General features: G+C 47.6%; 1 protein-coding gene across 15 annotated transcripts in view; it reads left to right on the top strand.

Annotated features, from left to right (window-relative positions):
* ADGRB1 (adhesion G protein-coupled receptor B1) overlaps nucleotides 1-21,183 on the top strand; it is a 285,060-nt gene that overhangs the window by 203,189 nt on the left and 60,688 nt on the right. For 8 of the 15 annotated variants that reach the window (XM_050313265.1, XM_050313255.1, XM_050313372.1 and 5 more), the window contains 3 exons: nucleotides 9,530-9,633; nucleotides 10,826-10,921; nucleotides 17,228-17,330. In XM_050313265.1, the coding sequence (XP_050169222.1) occupies nucleotides 9,530-9,633; nucleotides 10,826-10,921; nucleotides 17,228-17,330 (303 nt within the window). The remainder of the gene's footprint in view (nucleotides 1-9,529; nucleotides 9,634-10,825; nucleotides 10,922-17,227; nucleotides 17,331-21,183) is intronic. The other 7 variants (XM_050313306.1, XM_050313297.1, XM_050313367.1 and 4 more) reach the window with 2 other exon arrangements.

The following is a 21,183-nucleotide window of genomic DNA, read 5'->3' as shown; positions in this document are numbered from 1 at the left end:
CTTCAACAGGCAAGGGGAGAGGGAGGGTGGATGTTTGTTCTCCGGTGGATATGAGCATCTTTGGCAGGAATCTTCCTGCAAACCCTGTAGCCTCTGGTGTCTCCCCCGCTCCTCAGCTGGGTCTCTCTGAAGGGCAGGGTGCACAGGAGTGGGGAAGGAATGTTTTGGGGGAGAGCTGCTGGTCTGGCATCACTCACCAGCACCACACTGATAGTAAAACAAACAACGGGCTGTTTTGGAATAATTTGGTGAAATGCTGTCGCCTGGCATGGAACCAAAACACTGCTTAAATCAGGATAAACACAGTCTGGATTCTACTCTCATTTTCCATCCCCAATCTGCCACGGACTTATTTTATTTTAGCTGTGTGTAAATCTTACCACATTTCCCTGCAAGGTGCTCAGAGCTGCTGCTGTGAAGCTACAAGAGAGGAGGGCAACCAGCTTCCAAATCAGCTGCAGGATTTGAATTGGTTATTCTCTGTGTAGTACACAGAAAGGGCAATTCCCAGCAGAAAGGAGCAGGAAAGAAGACTCATTTTTAATGTGCCTAGAGAGGATGTAGAGAGCATACAGAGCATATGTCCCTATGGTAAAATAATGCTAGTAATAGTAATAGTAGTAACAACGATGATGATGATGATAATGGTAACAATAATAATAAATTCCATGGCAGAGGTGTCTCTAGTGCTGTCCTGTAATTGTCCCTAATATTTAATTTTTATAATGCTCCCTGGCTTGTGCCAGCCAGCAATGTCCAGGGCGTGGATTGCTCCATGAATCTTAAAATCATGGAATCATTAAGGGTGGAAAAGATCTCCAAGATCATCAAGTCCAAGCTTCGATCGAATACCACCATGCCCACTAAACCACATCGCAAAGGGCCACGTCTGCTCCTTTTCTGAACCCTTCCAGGGGTGATGAATCCACCACTTCCCTGGGCAGCCTGTTCCAGTGCATAACCACCCTTTCAGTGCAGAAATCTTGCCTAATATCCGATGTGAACCTCCCCTGCTGCAACTTGAGGCCATCTTCCCTTGTCTTGTCATCAGTTGCCTGGGAGAAGAGACCAACCCTCACTTCACCACAACCTCCTTCCAGGGAGTGAATGTTCCACTAAGCAGTTTGGACAGGACCCCTCTGTTTTGAATGTGAGTCTGTATGAACATCTGTATCATACATCCACAACAGAGTGGACTGCTTGATTCTCCTGGACTGACAGAGTGAAATGAGGTTCGCTCTTCACTGCAGTGCTTGTGTCAGTGCTGCTGCACAATGCGATTAAAGTTCACTTCTGCCTCCGTTCTCTCAGAAGCAAAGAGCAGATACCCGCAGAGGAATAGGCCATTTTGGTTATTACCAGCTTTATTGTGGAAAATGGTTTTTATTTTCCTCTTCAGTATGCTTTAAAGGGAAAGGCTGCAACCGAGCAAGCTTTCCATATGCACGAGAAGCAAAGATTTAAAAAGCCAGAAACTCCATCTGGCCAGCTCACAAACAGTTAAGCCTGGAGCTCTCTCCACTCTCTCCTCCATACCTCCCCATGTTAATATTGCACAACAGAGAATGAGATGCTGGTTCTTGATTGTCCTGACGTAGCCCCAGGAACCCTCTGAGGCATTTCCACACCGCAGCGATCCAAGCTGAGTTAAGCTTTGGATGAGAGATGGAGGGCAGTATTATTCTCCTCTGCTTCTAGGGGATCAAAACAGGCCCCTGAGAAGCTAAAACCAGCGTTGCCGTCTAAAGCAGATCAGCTGAGAGGGCTTTGAGAAAGGTTGGCCAAAGTGGTGGAGCCACGTGGCCACAGCTGACCTGCAGGCAAGCTGGGAATAGACCCCCACTCTCCTCCATCTCCACCCCCACGCTCCTCCTTGAGGTCCCAACAGTCTGATTCCCAAACTGCAGCCCACGAAAAGACGCCAAGTGACTCACAGGCTGCTCCTCAGAGCTCCATAAAACGGGGATTTCAGCAGCTTGGCCAAGCAAAGCCTCATTGGAAAGGGGACAGGGAAGGAATAAAGCACGGTGTGTTTCAAGTAATGGCAGTGGGAATGTTTGGGGCAGAAGAAGAGTGGTCCTCAACATTAACATGAGCCTGGCCCATCCCTCCTCCAGGCCGGGACTGGAAATCCGAGGCTCTGGTCGCTCAGGGGTGGCAGCGAGCTGACCGTGGTGCTGATGACTGGCAGGTAGATAATGCGGGCTGTTAACTCCCGTAATTCCCTGCCAGCCCGCAGGAAATTATCCTGACAGTTCCCATTAAAGGGAGGCTGCGTGGCCACTCCTCTGCCCTCAGAGCTTCATCAGGGCTGTTTGCTAAACACAGATTGTGTCTTGAGAGCAGGCTCAATACCCGCCGAGGAGCTGGCAATTGTTAATAAATAGGAGCGCGTTAAGGTGTTCTCTCCGGGTGGTTTTTGTGTTCTGTGATTACCCGGAATTGCCCGTTAGACCGGCCAAATTACAGGAAAGGGGGCCCTGAGCTCCACAAATGCGTTCCTGATAATAGGTGACTATTAGCTCTGATACAGGAAGCCTGTGGTTATGACGCAGGGGGAGCAGAGCAAGGGAGAAACCCTCTGGACCTGCCCTGCAGTGGCAGGGGCTGAGCGCGGCAGGAGCTTTTGCCAGAAAGAAGTTGGGAAAAGGCAATTTATTAAGGATGCCACTGAGTGACACCTTCGTGCAGGTATCTCAAAGCCCTTCTCGGAGGTTGGAGGATGGAGAAGAAAAGGCTCTGAGGGGACCTTGCTGTGGCCTTTCAATAGATAACACTTCGTAAGAAAGATGGACAAATACTTTTTTTTACCGGGTTTTGTTCGAGATGGAGTTAAATTTCTCCAAAGCAGCTTGTGTGGGGCTGCATTTGGATTTGTGTTGAAAACAGTGTTGCTGATAATAATAATTAAAACAGTGATGTTTAATTATTCACCCCACCAATGAAAAGTCTGGAGGTGCAGAAGAATTTGGGAGAGGACACAGCTGGGACAGCTGACCCCAACTGCCCAGAGGGATGTTCCACAACATATTATGTCATGATCAGCCACTAAACTGGGAGGGTTGGAGGTTGTTGGAGGCTGCCATTGCTGACATATAGAGACAGGATGAGGGGAAAAGGCTTTAAACTGAAAGAAGTTAGAATTATATTAGATGTTGGGGAGAAATTCTTCCCTGTGAGGGTGGGGAGGCCCTGGCACAGGTTGCCCAGAGAAGCTGTGGCTGCCCCATCCCTGGAGGTGTTCAAGGCCAGGTTGGGTGGGGCTCTGAGCAAGTGGACCCACACATTGTGAGCTGAGTTGTGTCGTTCTCACCCAGGTGAAGGTATCGTGGCATGGCTCAGTACCAGAGTCCTAAGAGATACTGTTTGTTGCTGTGGATTTCTGCTGACTTTTTTATCGGTGGTTGTCCTGGTCTAGAGTGCAGGTGCTTTACTATCCCAGTGAAGTGTTTATGTGAATGAGAAACCCAGAATCCAACCAAACAGGGACAAAAAAAAATCAGTGTGGGTTTTTTTTGGCAGATGAGAAGAGCTCGTTCACCTCTTGCTCACTCAACCCTCCTGAGTTGTTCTCTTGCAGCACTGACATAGACCCTTTTGTTTAGAAAGCTGTTCATTCTGTGAGTACTGGTAAAAGCGTTATTTTCCAGCAATTTTAACAGCTGTCTCCCTGCTTTGACAAGAGTTGTTCAACCAGCGATGAAATCAATACGATGTGGCTTGAAAAAAGCTTCTCAGGAATCAAGCCTTTGTCCAGTGGCACAGTAAAGTGGTTCCTGAGAATTCTTGGAGTAAATCACACCCACCTGGTCCAGTTCTTTGTCAGAAGAGTGGGATGACTCTCGTTGCTCTGAGCTCATGACCTGTGAGGAGAAGGAGATGGACTTGCTTGGCCTTGCAGAGATGGATGAAGGGGGAAATCTGATCACAACCTGAGGGTATCAGATGGGCAGTTACAAAATTATAAACCCAAATTCCTCTGGCTTGTATCTGGTGGTTTAACAAGGGGAAAAGCCACAAACTGGGGCTTGTGAGGTTCATAGAGCCATAGAATCCTTTAGGCTGGAAAAGACCTCTGAAACCATCAAGTCCAACCCAGCACTGACATGTCCACCACTAAACCATGTCCCTGAGTGCCACATCCACACGTTTTCCTAACACTTCAGGGGTGGTGATTCCACCACTTCCCTGAGCAGCCTGTTCCAATGCCTGACCACCCCTTCAGTGAAGAAATTCCTGATATCTAATTTAAACCTCCCCTGGTCATTTGTGACCTTGGGAAAAACCCTGTCACCAGGAGAGTGGTGTAGCCCTGCAATGGGCACCAATGGGATGGGAGCTCTCCATCTTGGAGAATTCCCAAAGCTTATCCAGAGAAAACCAACACCTGATATTAGGGGTAGCCTTGCTCCAAGCAGTAAATTGGATTGTAAAGCTGAAGTTGTCCCTTGCAACCGGTACTTCTGTAATTCTCTGACTTCATGAATCTTTAATTTCGGATGTGCAGGAAGTCAGGCTCAAGGCAACCATTACAGAGAGCAAACACATTTCTAAAACCAAACAAAGCCCAGCCCCCCCCCCCCGCCAAAATTCCAAACTCATATGCCTGTGTTTAATTTGGGAGCATAATAAAGGGTTTAATTTTTCAGTGACTGTGTCGGTGTGCTGTTGTACCTATAAAGACTTTGTTCAGCTTTTCTCAGGATCAAGGATGGAGAAAGCAGAAAGAACAGCTTGTAAGGTCTGGGGCAAACTGCACAGCATTAAGAAATATTTTGTTCTAATTGGAGCCTGTTTGACCCTGGAGCCAGAGCAGGGTAATGGAACAGGCATGACTCGAATGAAGTCGCTTTTCACCGCGTTCTGCAGAAAGCAAGAGAAGGAAAGAGAGAAACGCAGAGGATTTGAAGGGGGGGAGAGCCAGAGAGATGCATTAAGGGCAAGAAGAAAAGGCAGAATATGCCATGGGAAACAGCCAGAGGAAGGGAGACAAAGAAGGCGAAGAAGAAGAGCAAAAATTAGGGAGAAAGGAGGAGAAAAAGAAACAGAAAAGGAGAAGGAAGCAAGGTGAAATTGCGAAGGAAAGGAAGAGTGTCCTTCTGCCCTGCCAGGCAGAGCGATGAGGTGACAGGACAGGAGCAGCCCCAGGCAGGAACGCTCGTTATTTCCATCCTGGCTGATGTCATTGATTGCTTCTCCCCTCCCTTGTCATGCCTGGTGACAGAATCCCAGGAATTGCGACTCACAGCGACCTGCTCTGTTCCTGATTGGCCCAGGGAAAAGTTTTCTTTCCAGCTCCAAACCGGCACGGCTTCACCTGTGTTTCAAGGTGCTCCTGGAGAAGGTGGGGACCCTTTCCCTGGCCTCTTTTGCAGACAACCAGTTTCTCCTCAGCTGTGGTGCTGGGAAAATCCCATAGGATTTCTTCCTCTCTTACCTTGAGGTCTTTCTGTTGGCAGCATTATTACTTCTTGAATCAACCTTGTTTTCCCCCTCCTTTTCCCCCTTTAAGGAAGTTTCCCTCGCAATTCTACAGCATCCAACCACCTTCTGTCAGGGGGTTTAATTAGTCAGAAGAAATAAAACAAATGAGGATTTGTTTGCCAAAGGGAAGAAGAGGGGGATGGGGAAAGGGAGATGGGCAGGACAGAGAAACCTTGATAATGAAGAAAGAAAGCAGGATCCTAAATTACACAGGTCTGAGGCTTTAGGGTTTATTTAGGATGAGAAGAAATTGCCTCAAGTAGATTAGACATTGGGAAAAATTGCATCATGGAAAGGGTTGTAAAGCATTGGAACAGACTGTCCTGGGAAGTAGTGGAGTCACCCCCCCTGGAAGTGTTCAAAAAACATGTGGGTATGGCATTTGAGGACATGGTTTAGTGGTGAACATGGTGATGGTCTTGGGTTGGTGGTCGGTCTTGCTCTTCTGTAAGGTCTTTTCCATTTTATTATTCCAAAAGGAGCAGCCAGTGTTTTTTGTGGTTATCTACCCTCACGATGCCAACAAGAATCCCATCACCAGCCATCCCTTCTCTGTAGGGTGGAGGGATGAGCTTTATGGCATCTCTTCAGAGGAAGTCCTTCCACTTGGCGTGGCTTTTGTGAAAATTGGGTTGAAAGAGGAGGAAGGAGGGGCAGATCAGGGGCTCTCCTGTGGGAAGGGCTGCAGAGAGACACCAGTTATTGCACCACAGTCTGCCTTCCAACTGGCCACTCCTCATTTGTGTAATGCCTCGTCTATGAGCAAACATCTGACCTAGGAATAGCCCAGCACATGAAATCTCTTCCTTAGCTGATGGAGGATCTAGGAGAGGGTTGTGGGTGATGTGGGAAAGGGGATGAGGAAAGGAGTGAAAGAACCTGAGGGTTTTTTGGGGGTGGAGGGATATCAGAGAAGATATGGAAGGGAGGGGAGTTAGGGTTGCTGTGTTGGGATATAGGGATGGAATCTGCTCGTCCCTTGAAAACCAAACTCCGTTCCTTCAGTTACTGCTGGATGGTTTAGGAATGAGTTATGTGTCGGGCTTTTTTCTTGCTCTACTGGAGCTCCTCCCCCACTTTTATCCAGTTACCCATGAAAAGTCAGTGAAATGAGACCTACTTAAATCAAATGTCACAATCGATGCTCATCCCAGGCCACCGTTTGTGCGATGTGAACTCACATCGCCGTGAGGGAGGAGCAGGGAGAGGAAAAGGGTTGGGAGCAAGCTTGGAGAGAGAGCGCAAGGAGCAATCCATGTCTGATCAGTGCTTTTATCCCAACCAGGCATCTCTGTGGTGGGACAGAGCTGCTGCTCACCTGGGATCTCCATGGGGGAGAAGCAAAGCTGTGGCTTCCTACCCGTCGTTGCATCTGTCTCTCCCATACCCAACCCCTAAATCAGAGTCCCTTCCACATTTCAATTTATAAGGAGCAAGATATGCTACTTCAGCACTCACACTGCCTGGATGATGTCCAATTTCAATTTTGTTTGATGGAAGATGAATCAAAATGTTGATATTTTCAGTGAAATACCTCGTTCCCCCCCAAAAAAATGCTTCTAACCTTCCTATGAATATTTGGCAGGAGCATCAGTTCTCAGGATGGAAAAACACAGTCATATGACTTGATGGTAAAAATTGCAGTGATCTAATCTCTGTAGAAGTTTAGGGGAAGGATCCGCATGTGAGCTGAAAAAACATTTTTTCACAAGCATTTTGGGAATCTCCGAGTGAAGGAAGGTGCAGGATGATGCAGGATTGGTGAGGCTCAGCACCGAGTTACTCCTGCAGTTTCTGCACAACTGTTGTTAATTAAAAGGACTGAGAGATTGTTTTAAAGTTCCATAATTTCTGCAAGATGAATTAGGATTAGAGTCCAAAGCGTTTGTGTGTGTATCTATCGAGGCTGGGTTGGATGGGGCCCTGATCAACCTGGTCTAGTTGAAGGAAGCACCCAAGATCTGTGGTCGAAAGGAATGGGGAAAGTCAGAGGGTCCACAAGGACTTGCAGAGTTTTATTAGTAAATGACACACTTGGCATGGAAATTGGGATAGTTAATCCCTGATCTCCTGGTGTAAGCACAGGGCATTTTGGATAAAGGCGTGGGGTGAAAGGGAAGAGGGAGAAGGTGATGGATTAAAGACTGGGAGAGAGAAAGAAAGGAAGAAACAAGGAAAGGGAGAAAGATCATCATTCCTGGATCCACCATTGATCCAACTCATGGGGTGTCCAGAATCCTGAGGTGCCTGTCCAGGATTCATGGGGGGACCTTTTTATAGATAAGTTTTCCCTGCTAGTTTCTCACTTTCTATGCAAATCAGTTATCATACACAGACCATTCTTCTCAAACTTTCTGGAAATGGCTTGGAGGCTTCAGGTGGTTCTTCATTCTCCCCCCTCAGTGCATACCCCCTTCTCAACCTCATTCCTGGTCTTCTCCTGTGTTGTGCTTATCTCCAGGAGCCAGGGCAAGGATATTTGTCCCCGATGAGTTTCAAAATGTAGGGAGTTAAATCCTCACATTAATTAATTAATTCCCCCTCAGAATGTGTGAGGGACCCTTGGTCAACATAAGCAAGTAAAGAAGATCTTACCAAGGCCTTCAAAACCCAGGGACAATTCAGCTCAGATCCCTCTTCACCGGGGTTGTTCATCTCCTCTGCAGGGTGGGCTCTGTGGAGTAAACCTGTGGTGACTGTGGGCCTTGAGTGAAGGGACACATGTTTGCTTTGCCCATGTGTTGAGCTGGCCAGGCTCCATCTGAGCACAGCTCTGAGCCCTTGCCTGACATATTTTGCCTTGCAGAAGGCTCAGTAGCCTGGAACAGAGCTGCCACAGCCTCGGTCTCGTGGCGTCCCGCTGACTGGAGGTTCAGGTTGAGCAGCCTCCTGCCTGCCAACAAAACAGTGCAGTCAGGTCCTTAGAGGACTGCCTGTTCCATTCCCAAAATTCATGCATAATTGCCTTTATTTGTGGGGTTTTTTCCCCTCGCAAAGCCCCTGCTGCGTCAGGAACCGTCCCGTGTCCAGGAGCGAAGCGATAGGTGTTGGTGCTGTGCCAGTGGAAGGGCAGCCCTGACTGGGCTCCCAACCCTCTGCACGTGAGCTGATCCCTCTGAACAAAGGGTCCTGCAGTGTCTGCTGCACGGTGGGTCTGTGCCTCTCTGCCTCTCCTGCCAGCAGAGATCACTGATGTGGAAATGAGCCTGCAGCAGGGAAAGCCAAGTGGGATCCAGCTCCTCTCTCCGAGCTGAGGACAGGGCGAGTTTAGTGATATCAGGCTGGCAGATGTGGGTTGGCTACACAGTCATAGCCAGGCAGAGAACTCCGTTAAGGGAGGTTACAGCAAGTGTTTGGTTGTGTCTGCAGGTCTTTGGTGTTCAGAACCATTCCAACCAGGTTTTCCAGGCTGTATGATCCCTTTAGATGAGGAGATGCCTCGTGTAGTAGTGTAAAAGTAGAGAAGTGATGGATGGTATGGCTGGATGGCTGGTCCGTGGGGAGGACATACACCTCGTTTTTCCTTTGCTTGGTTCATTTAATCCTTTTCCAGATGAATGTCTGTAGTTGGTGGAAAAGTTTCACCTTCTTTTCATCCTCCACCCTTCATCACCACCATTCCCAGAAGAGCTTGCTGGTAATTGTTCCAATGCAGGCACTGCCTTCTGCTGTTGCCTTGTTAATTGTCTTCCCAGTGTCACACTGGATGGGAAGGGCCTGATCCTCCTCTTGCAACCCACATTTGCCTTCCATGGAAATCAGAGTTGTTACCCAGAGTTGACACTGGGGTGTGTGTGAGTGTGTGTGTGAGCAGAATCAGGTCCAAAAAAAGTCTAGGCCAACCAGAAATAGATCATGGTCTCCTTTCCTCCTTGTTTGTTTGTACAGTGTGATGTGAAGGTCAGGTGAGTTGACACAGTGACAATTAGGAGGAAAGCTCTTGCCATGAAATTTTGCTGGTAGGACTGTTGATTTATTTTTATTTTATTTTTTTCTGAGCTTCTTCTATTTCTTTTATTTTAATGTCTTACTTTCTCTCTTTCAGAACATGGAAAAGGTGCTGGTCCCTTCTGTCACGTTAATTGTAGGCTGTGGAGTATCTTCGCTGACACTTTTGCTGTTGATTATCATTTATGTCTCTGTTTGGAGGTATGGCTTTCATTCTCTTCTCTTCTCTTTTCTTCTTGGGGAAAAGTAACTGGTTTTTGATCTACATGGATCCTGGAGTGTTTGCCCTCTGGTTCTGGGTGTCTGGTGCCTGAGGAAGAGCTGTTTGGTAACGAGTGGGTCGTGCAGAAAGTCATCCTGGTGGCTAAGCTGGCATTGTTCTTTCCTTTCAGTGCCAGAGAAATTAGTAGAGTGAAATCAGTGCCACGACCCCATGTAGTCTCATTGTTCCACTTTCAAAAGCCTCTTACTGGTTTAGATGCCTTTGTAAACCCCAGGAAACCTTGTCTGGGGCGAGGTGGACACACTCTGCCTCTGGGCAGGCCCTTTGCTTCCAGGTATTGCTTTGATAACGTCACAGTTCCCATGACCTGCCAGGAAAACATCTGGCCTGAAGAACTGACAGAAGCTTTTCAGGAGCTTGAGGATGTTAAACCACATCATTAAACCACATCACCTAAATAACTCTCCTACCTCTTAGCTACGTTTTACTTTCATCTTCAGATTCACATGGGAGTCCTCAGTGCATCCCATGGCAGAGAGTTCCTGTACACACATGAGCAGGTCAGGTGGAACCTAAATTTGTGTCATTTATAGAGGCTGAAGTGAATTTGTAGCAAAGTTTTACTGAACAAAGGCCAACATTGGCCCCTGCCCCTGTTAGACATGTTTTGGTGGACTGTGTAAGCCAGAGAACCCGAGGTGTGCAAGGGATTTTCTCCCTGTATTGCCTTGAACAAGGTCTGAGTTTATCCCACGAGACCCATTCCTTTCCTAAATCCATGGCAAACACGCTGAGACCTTCATGGCTCAACACTAATTAAAACAAAGACAATCAGAACCAGGTCAGGTGACTGACTGTGAAATGGAAATGGAGTGGCTACAGAGAATCTAACTGGATGTTACTGGTGATCCTTTTGGGAGAAGGGATCAGTCTGAGGCTCTTATTTTGTTGAGTGACTCTTCTTAGTAAGGAAGGAAAGGGGCAATTCCATTCAGAGGTGTGAATTGAGATAACTTTTTCTACCAAGAAACTAGAGAGTAAAAAAAAAAAAAAAAAAGAGCAAAAATGCATCTTTTTTTTTTTGTTGTTGATACTGTGACAGTGCATAGTGGCTGGTTAATTTTGGCAAGTGCTACGAGCTGAAGACTGATCATGATAACATTTATCTAGAACTCAGGTTTTTCCGTGCCTGGGGTATCATTGGATGTGCTCAAGTCCTTGTCCTCTCCTGCTTTTCCTCAGGCTGGGCAGCACTGAGCAGCGCTGGTAGGTGGCTTACTGGTGTCACTGGTGTCAGGATCAAGTGGAAAGTTAGGATTGGAGAGTAAAGTGCAAGTGTTCGAGCCTCACCCTGTCTTTCCTATCAGAAACAAGTTCAGGATCTGAAACCCAAGCTCAGACATGAGGTTGAATCCGTTTGGAGCGTGTCAAGAGTCATTTGGAGTAACATGGTGTATTTTTTTCCAGGAGTGTGCCCCCTCAATATTTACTGCTATTGAGCACAGTAAATTGCCTGACCTGTTTAAAATATACGCTACTTAATTTCTCATTCCAGCCTTTGCCTTATGCCTGTGCCCAAAATGATCAGCACCAATGGGGGGACACGTTTATGGGAGGCTTGAATGGGTATTTCTGAGCTAGCCAAGGATGGACATGCATTTCCAAGTGATCCTGAGACCAGCTATATCTTGGTTAAAGGGCTCTCTATCCTAAGTCTCTTTGTGTAAATATTTGTAAAGCATGATCGAGTGATCTCTAGAATTTCTCTCTGGTGCGCTGAGTTTGTTCCATTTCTTCTCTGTAGATCATGTTTCCATGTTCTCTGAACTTCACAGCATTCCCGTGGCTGAGCCCTGAGCACTCTGTGTGTCCTTTTTATTTTAGGCATAGCTGCTGGACGTGAATGTGCTGTCCTTTTAATGGGCTCAGGAACCTCATACTCAAGTCAACGTTATCTCCTTGCTCCCACTTTGTTCTGCCCTAAATGTAACATACTCTGATAGGCAACAGGAGGAGTGCTTAGAAATGGAATTAGAAGTATTATTCCACACAGGAGTGGTATCAAAGTGGTTCTTTTTTTCCACCGTGCAGGGGAGAAACTCCTCCTGTCCTGGCTGCCTGATCTTCTGTGGAGAGCTCTCACCCAGAGCTCAGCTGTTTTTGGGAGCTTTGGCCGGGAAATTTCCCATTCAGAACTCTGGACAAAGGCATCTGGAGCGTGCACACATAGACCCAGCTTGAGGATGAAACACTTGTGATGAATAAGCTCACTGAAGCTGACACTCTGGAAGCTTTCCCAGAATTTTGCCCAGCTAGGGTTTGTTTATATGTGTATATATATATATATATGTATATGAGAAGCAGAAAGAAAGGGTGAGAAAGAGGGAGAGGGACACGCTAAAGAAAAGGGGGCAGAGTAGAAGGGAGGCGATCCAAGCTTTGGGGAAGGAATTTACCCTCCACTTCCCACTCAAAGCCCCCAAATAATGGCTGCCCCTCGGTGGCATCTACTCAGCCACTGGCATGAATGGCACGAGCACTTTTGATGCAAGTGATCGCTTCAGACACGGCCAACTTGGCACAGGCTCCTGGAAAACTGGGAGTTGCTTCTGTTTGACGGCTGTTGGTGGCCTGTTGGTGGACTCACTCCAGTTCCCAGTAGACAGATGGTTGCAAAAAATCTCCTCTGCAGATGGTGCATCTCTGGCCTTATTAGCAGGCTCGACAGAGGGGTCAGTGACACAGTGAGCTGTGGAAGGGGAGTGACCTTGTTCCATCTCAGCAGCGCCTGTCCCGGGTCACAGCTGGAGGCACAATGTGTGTGCGGGCCGCACGCTCCACCACCCATGTGGAAAAAGAGGGGCAATTGAAAGGAAAAAAAAAATATATATATATATGTTCCCCCTCAAAAACCGATGTGAAGATGAAAAACCGGGGAGAAAAAAAAAACAAACAACAAACAGCTACTCAAGGGTCAGAACAGGTGAAATGACTTACAGCTGTGTTTCCCTGAGCTCCGGTTTGGGCCAGTCCCTCCGAGCAGCTCCTTGACACGGTGGTGTTTCAGGGTATGTTTTCCATCCCCGAACTCATCGTGGTTCAGCAGCCTCTGGAGTCAGTGACCTTTCCATAGCCTGGAGATCGATGCTGGCTATTGAATGGCTCATCCACCAGCCCATCAGCATGTGGGCCCCTGTTCCCTGGCAGCAGCTGGGGGAGAGCTGGATCACTGGGAGATAACACAGGGAGCTTTTCTCGCTCCCTGCCCAGCAGAGCCTGAGGGTTGATTTAGTGGCTGTCAATGAGCTCTCCAGGGGCTTTTAACACTTGCTTCAAACCCAGGAGCTCTGCCTCTGCTGGAGGTGCTGAGGCACTCGGTGGCCCTGGTGGGAGGCAGCAGGAATGAGTAAGTGACTGCAAGGAGAGGGATGTGTGTACACACAGTGAGAAAGCAGGAGTGACTCAGTGTTTGTGGGAGCAGGGGAGTCTAATGGGGGCAGAGAGACAGACTGCAGGGTTTTCCCACTTTGTCCATCTGCCTCAGCTTGTGCAGGGCTTCCCCACACGGTGCAGGATGTGGGGAGCATCTCTGGTGACCAGGGACAGGACCTGAGGGAATGGGGTGAAACTGTGTCAGGGCAGGGTCAGGTTGGATCTCAGGAAAAGGTTCTTCCCCCAGAGGGTGGTTGGCACTGAACAGGCTCCCCAGGGCAGTGGGCACCGCACCAAGGCTGCCAGAGCTCAAGAAGTGTTTGGACAACACTCTCAGGCACGTGGTGGGATTTTTGGGGTGGTTCTGTGCAGGGTCAGGAGTTGGGCTCACTGATCCTTGTGGATCCCTTCCAACTCAGGATATTCTGTGATTCTAGGACCCAAGCCAGAGCAGAAGTTCCCTAAATTAGCAGTGACTTTTTCCCTGCTTTTGTGGCTGAGTACAGCATATTTTGATAAGTAGACAGAATCCATATATCAGCCAGGGGGTTAGCAAGACAGCACCCTGGAGTAACTCTGTCCTTGCTGGAGATCTGTTTTCTGGCAAAACCTATCAAGTTCTGTGTTTTTTTTCCTCTCTGATATGAGCTTCTGACTTCTTTGGCCAGAGGGGCTGGGTAGTATTGATGATTTCTTTCTGTGGAGCATCCTGTGCTGGGGAAGAGGAAATGGAAGGAGAAAAGCAAGCATGGCAGGAGGTCTCAGCATCCTGATTGAACTGAAACATAGCAAGGAAATGCTTGGAATCCAGGTCAGGCTACCAAGGAGGACTCTGGAAGAACTGCCCAGGAATGCAGGATTGAATTAGAATGGTCAGACCTCAGCTGCCTTTGAAAGTGGTAAGGGATGTGAAAGGCACCAGGAAGGGTTTCTGTGGGTCCATCAGCACCAAAGGATTACCCAGGGAAGTGTTGGCTCTGTGTGGAATGGGGCAAGGAGCCTAATGGAGAAGGAGGTTGAAAAGGTGAAGGTACCCAGTGCCTCCACTGCCTTATTCTACTGGCCAGGGTGGCTCCCAGGCACCTAAATTCCTACACAGAGGAAAAACACAGGGAAGAAAATACTCCCTGCTGCCAAGGAAAAGGGAGACAAGGATTATTTAGGTTATCTGGACATTTGCAAATCCATGGGACAGAATGGGATGCACAGAGGGAGCTCTCTGGTGTAACTGTGGAGAGGCTCTGTCATCTGGGGAGGTTCCTGATGGCTGGAAGAAGGCAAATGTTACACCCACCTTTAAAAAGGGCAAGGAGGAGGATCCAGAAGAACAGCTCACTGGTCAGCCTACACAGCCCCTGGGATGATTAAAGAGCAGGGAGTTAGAAAGGTTATTTCCAGGCAAAATGATGGACAAGGAAGTGACTGGGAACAGACAGCGAGGATTTATTGAGGGCAGGTTGTGCCTGCCTGGCCTGTTTCCCTGTTGTGGTGGGATGGATGGTTACATGGACAGTGGAGAGGAGTGGGTGGTGTGTATTTTGAGATTACCAAGGCCATTAGCACAGTCTCCTTTGTATCCAAACCAGGGAATTGTGCACTGGATTGGTGGTTTAATAGCTGGTTACTTGTTGCTTCTGGTTGCTTTGGCCAGAGATGGTTCTGTGGCCAGTATTGTTTGGTGTCTTCTTTGTCAGCCTGGATGATGTTTGACACTCTTGTGTCCACGTCTGGAACAGTTTGTCCAATGCTGGGCTTCCCCAATACAAGAGATGTTCAGCACACTGGAGCAAATCCAGTGGATGCTTAGGGGGCTGGAGAATGTGATGCCAAAACGTGTCACAAGCTTGGAGCAGGGTTGGCTTGGAGAAGAGGAGGCTGTTAAGGAGTCACAGGAGAGTGGAATAACTTGCAGAAGTAGGCAGGGAAAGGTCTTGAGGCAGCAGCTGCAGCATGAAAAGATCCAGCTGGATATAAAGAAAAATAATCCTTCACCACCAGAGCAGTTAAATGCTGCAATAAGTCATCCAAGAGAGGTGGAAGCATTTCTGTTCTTGGTGTTTTCCAAAACTTGATTGGACAAGACCTTGAGAAGCCTGATCTGACTTTGAAATTAGTGCTTTTATTGCGGGGGGAGGGCATAGAATTGAACTGGGAACTCGAGAGGATTTTCCCCAACCTAAATTACTCTGATTCTGTGATTCTGTTCATTGCCAGCCACGTCTTGTTCTTTGGATGTTCAGGGATCTGGGGAACAGGATGGACTTTCAGTGCATAAAGGGAAGCAGGGAGAAAGGAGAGCTTGGCTTAAGGAGGTTTAAGGGGGAACAGTCTGAAGACAGCTGGATTATCTTCCCTTACATTCACATCCAGACTATACTAATTTCTCACCTCTTTTGACTAGAGGGGGCTTTTGAAGTGCACCAATTGGATCAGAGTGTTGCTCCACAGATTTATCACATCTCATTCCCACCAGGACAGTGTCCACATCTCCTTTCCTACCCCCCAGAAGCTGCTGATTGGAGACTTGATGTTTTACTTCACACAATCAAAGCACAGGTAGACTGATGACTCAGTACCCTCCAGCCACAAATGGAATAGGATCCAGGTGATGCACAGCACTGTATTGAGCCCAAGGAAATCAAGAAATTTGGGATCAGATTGGCCAGGAAAGGAACCAGAAGCAACTTTTGCAAGCAGTCAGCCCAGTTTCTAGCTGAGCTGGGATCCTAAACCTTTTAGCCTGTTCTGGGATTGGGTGAGTTTCAGGGAGAATTACCCCTAAACCAGATTTCCAACAGACTGAGTAGAAGTTCCATTCCCTGCTTTGCACCAGGAAATCATATCCTCACATTCATGTTTGTCTGAAAACAGAACTCAGAGGGAAGTTAAAATCAAAAGTTTTACAGCCTTCCTTAGGTCTAAAGCCCAGATTTACCCTTGGCAGAGCACACACGTGCAGTAAACTCGTCCTGCCCTCCTAATCAGGAACCTAAAACTCTGCAGCCAAGGCACGGCCAACCCACTCTCACTAAAATTAATTAATGAAATTAAATTCCCAGTATAAATAGTTGCTGTGCTGGAATATAGGAAATAATCCTGCATTAGCCTCCAGGGATGAACTGGTTGATTAATACATCTGTTTCTAATTTATATAAGCATCAGCACCTACTCTTCACTCATGTGGTATTCAGGCAGGGCCTTTGCTGCATCACTGGGATAACTCACGTGTGTGAGTGCTGGTGTGGTGAGATCCCAAGTCAATCCTGCAGGACTTGCACTTTTGCAATTCCCTTTTTCTTTTTTTTTTTTTCCCCCCATTTTATTAGGTGCATAAAGGTGCCTTCAAAGAAATTTTTCCTCCACAGCCAGTGGTTTGAATTTAATTGCCGTGCCCACACCTCAGCAGCGAGTCAGGGCCGCGCTGCACGTTGCAAATCAGAAGTGACAAATCTCTTGCTCCTGCAAAAGGTGCTGAAGGCAACAGCTTCCCAACTTACATCCCTCACGTCCCAGACCCACAGCTGCACTTACGTGTTTGGCCTAGTTTTGGAGAAGTGTTTTCAGAAAACAAACAAACAAACAAACAAAAAAACCCAACCAACCAACCAAACAACAAAAGAAAAAGCCAGAAATGCTTCACCCTTCAGGATGCCTTGTTAGGTTCAAGGGAGGGGAATGCTGAACCACGCACACTTTTGTTGTGAAGGTGCATGTGTTTGTGAGCTGCTTCCATGGCCAGCATGCCTGTGGCTCTTCTTATTTGGGAATCTTTCCGTGTGTTGCCTGTATGTTTTTCTTTTAAGCTCCTTTTCAAGCCCCCCTTCCAAGTAGGCAGAGCTGAAGAAGACTTGCAGCACTCTACTGCCTTAGGAGCGGCTCAGACTGGGCTGGCCCCTTGTTTGTTGGCTCCCAACTCCAGCACTGATGGGGGATGGTGGCGAGACCTCCTCCCCCTGCCTGTCCCCCTTGTTCTTGTTTGCTGAGCGCACAAAATCTGCAGGAAATGGGCAACCCCTGGCCATGGCCTCGTGTAAGAGCCTGGCCCAGAGCAGCCTGCACCTGGTTGATGGGTTTTTTTCAGGGGGACTTGGTACCTGTTGTAACAGGGTGGGTCTCCCTCCCCCTCTTCTCTCGCTGCAGGTACATCCGCTCCGAGCGCTCCGTCATCCTCATCAACTTCTGCCTCTCCATCATCTCCTCCAACGCCCTCATCCTGATCGGACAGACCCAGACCCGGAACAAGGTGGGAGATGAGTCAGGCTTTGTTTATTTGTTTGGCTTTCCCCCTGATTTAGCACTGAAATGATCCGTTCAGGCAGCGCTTCCTCGTTTTCCCTCCATCTGTTAATTAGCGACATGTCAAAGGCACGGCTAAATGGCAGATTTCAATTTTCTCTCTCGCTCTCCCTTTGATAATTTGTCAGCATCCTCAGGGCTTTGATTAAAACCAATGTGATATTTTTGAATATCTGCCTAGAGTAGCTGGCACATGGCATGGTGAAGAACCGTGGTGGTTTGCAGGGCTTTAACTATTTTATTTTCAAAACAAAAAAAAATTACAAAGACAGATTGAGAAAAGGCGCGTTTTTTCAAAAAAATAAAAAATAAACCCAAACAAACAACCTCTCAGCTTTACATTTATTTCTCCAGCAGTTTTAATACTCCGAGCTTGAAGCACTTGGCAGATGTTGATGAACACAGACACAAAAACCCCACCTTTTTTGGAACAGGAAGCATTTCCAGACGCCCTGTTCGGGCTGCAGAGCCACGAGGGGCTCAGGGCAGATCCCAGGGTGACTTGAGCAGGACAGACAAGACCTGACGTGGTTTTCCAAGCCATGTGCACTGGTTGCACATCCATGCCCTCCCACGTTGCAGACCCAGCTGGAGGGGCGTGTGTGAAGCGCTTTCACATTCCCTGTTGGCGTCTGGAATGACAAATCACTGCTCATCACCAGTGTTCTCCCGCTGTAAATTTTCCCATCTTCCCGAATGCTCCAACCATCCTAACTGTTCGGCCAAAAAAAAAGTGAGGCAAGAAACCTCCTCCACTCCTTCTGCTGCCAAAATCGCAATCAGAAATCAAAAATCAGTTATTGTTGAACAGTAACCAGTGACCAGCTGGGTTTTTTTTTTTTGAGCCCCTACTTTGGCAGCCAGAACTTGCTGTCACTGTTGGAAGCATATGAGGAATAAATTCTTCACTCTGAGGGTGGTGAGGCATTGGAACAGGTTGCCCAGAGAAGTTGTGGATGCTTCATTTGTGGAAGTGCTCAAGGCCAGGTTGGGTGGGTGCAACCTGGTCTGGTGGAAAGTCTTCCTACCCGAGGCAGAGGGGTTGGAAAGAAATGACCTTTAAGGTCACTCGCAACCCAAACCATTCTGTGATTCTGCAGTTTCTGCAGAGAAGCCAAAGGGTTTAGTGAATCCAAGAGACTCATTTCTGTGGGTTAGGAGTAGGTTGTTTTAGGGAAAGTTCTCCAGCTGCTTGAGTCCTGTGTGTGGAAAGTGTGGAAACAAGCAGCCAGACAACTCTGCTCCTGCCAAAGAGGTGCCCTTCACAAACTTACATCACAAAGCAGAGCTTGTCTCTCGTGGCCCACAGGGTTGGCAAGAGGTGGAGAAAGGGTGACCCAAGCTCCTGCTTTCCCTGGCTTCATTGTCTGCAACCCCAAAGGCGTGCTGGGATCTTCTTTTCCACGGAAAGAAACGCTGAGGGAGGCTGGAGATGACAAAGCGCGGCTTGCACCCATGGTTTGGTTATTCCTCTTCACCTCCTGGAAGGAGGTGGATTCCTTCACCTCTCCCACCTCCTGGAGAGCACAGCCCAGGTTCTCCCTGGTGCTTTTTGCCCCGTTAATCAAGGTGTTCACTGTCAGAGCTGGTTGTGGGAATTCGAAGCTCCCGGCAGCGATCGCATAAGGCAGATTAGCTCGTTGCACATACATATGCATGAAACACCATAAATAGAAAGGTTATTCTTGGATTTCCTCTCAGCCATCTAGTAAACAGTCTCTGGCAGGGAACAGAGAAAGAAAACTATACAGACAAGAAGCGAAGGGATGTAAATTAAGATTTTATTCACATTCAATTATTGATAATAAGAGCGTCTTAAAAGTGCCGGCGATCGATTTATGATTGCGGTCGCTCCGGGGGGATTTCCACGGGATTGGCTTCCCTGGAAGTGTCAAGTTCTCCCTTGATTTCCATCCGTGTAACCTCAAAGGCAAGATTCCACGCCTGGATTTGCTAAGCTTTTTGAAGATGAAAGGCCTGGGAAAAGGCTCAAAAAAAATTACAGTCAGCAATACCACTGATACAAAAGAAATGAGTGCTGTGTGAGCAGGCTGTATCTCAAAGGCATGGCTTGGGTGCTGCAAGGGGACAGATTTCTCCTCTTAAAGCAAAATGAGGGCTAATGGCCTTGACAGACTGACAAGCCCTGCTAGATCTTTTCCCCAGCAGCTTGGGACATCATATCCCTGTGCTCAGCCCTCCATGGACGTTTATTTCTTTGCCTACAAGGAAGGAAAAAACCTGGAGCAGAGGTTTTGCAGGAGCAAATATGTGGCTGCCCATCACTGGCCAAGTTCAGCTGAGGCGATGGGTTTATATTGGTCCAACTGAGATGTGCTTGTTTCTGTCATCCCCCCCTCCTTTCTTCTCCTTCCCTTTCTGTCAAAACTTAAGTGATTAAGAAAAAACACCCAGAAAATGTGTCACTGTCTGGTGTAAAGTTGTAAAGCAAAGTTTTTCTCTCCCCTCTATTAACTGCTGCTAAACTGGGAAGTACCGTGTTGGTTCAACACAAAATCAAAAAGATGGCATGAATATATCTGAGTATATCTGAAGTGCCAGATCTGATATTAGCAAGAAAATAACCCAAAACATTCCAGAAAGCATCCTCTGTTTGTAACTGTCTTATGTACGTTTGTAAGCTGATGAACAGGAACCACCTTTTTAGGATTCTTTTACAATGCGACAATTACTGGAAATTATCATATTGAGCCGTGTTTCTTGTCCTGAGCTGTCATCCAGAATCCATTTATAGGCACAACACCGAGGGTTTTTTTGGTGTCAAATACAAATATGGAACAAAAAAGACAGTTGCTATCTCAAAGAACACACGGCCTTGCTTTTATTCACAAGCTCCGATAACGTGGGCCTGTGCCGGCGTATGAATGGAGAGCAAGCCGATAAAATCAGGATAAAAGCCTCTGTGTGCATGAGAGCCCTGAGTTAAAAGATGCTGGTGGATGAAAAAAGAGAAAGGTTCATTGACCGTAAACCCACAGCCCACATTTCCTGATACAACTCAAAGCAAGAGAGAAATCCTTGCTGATAAACCTCCCCCTCCCCCAAATGCCTTAAGCCATTACTTTATCCAGAGTCACTTCTCAAGTCTCTTCGCTCTCCCTTCTCCTCGGGAGCTGCTGGAGTTTTTTCCCATCTTTTTTCCTCCTCGACTACATCGATTCACAGTTTCCAGCTCACAGATTGGGGGTGTGGGGGGGAACTGGCTGAGTTAAACAGAGCGGCACCAATTTGCACCAGTGAAAGATTTGGCCTTGCTGAGTTAAAACAAAGACGAGCTTGTCAGCTTTCCAGTCCATCTCCCCAGCACTCCGGGATTGTTCTTCATAATGCATTCGCAAGTGCTTTCCCCAGTTTAATTTTAAATGGCTTAAGCTCCCTGCATTTTCCCTTGTGAGATTTCCCCACTGAGTAGCAGAGCTCACCATTATGAAATTCCCATTTATTGTTTGTTTTTTTTTTTTCTCTCCCTTTTTCCCTGGCTGCTGGTAGTTCTGTGCTCTTGGACAAGCCTGCCCTCGTGTTTGCAGCCCTTCACCAGCCCCCTGGCAGCCGTGGTTTCACCCGGCTCTCACGGCTTAACTCTTTCACTCAGCTCTCCTTCCCCTGGCAGGGAAACCATCCAAACTGCCTTCCTCTGATTTCATTTCTGTGGCTCAGCTGCCAATGACGTGGTGCTCTGCAAACCTTTTGAGCTGAGATTAGCTCATGGTTTACTGACTTCTCTGCCCCCTCCCCCAACATTCCCCCCTAAAAAGGATCGTGGCAATGGTTTTGATCTT

Source organism: Myiozetetes cayanensis, unplaced genomic scaffold (assembly GCF_022539395.1).
Source record: "Myiozetetes cayanensis isolate MyiCay16 unplaced genomic scaffold, myiCay2020 scf1, whole genome shotgun sequence".
Lineage (NCBI taxonomy): Eukaryota > Metazoa > Chordata > Aves > Passeriformes > Tyrannidae > Myiozetetes > Myiozetetes cayanensis.
Note: the sequence above shows the minus strand (reverse complement) of the source record. Positions and strands in the feature narration are given on the sequence as shown.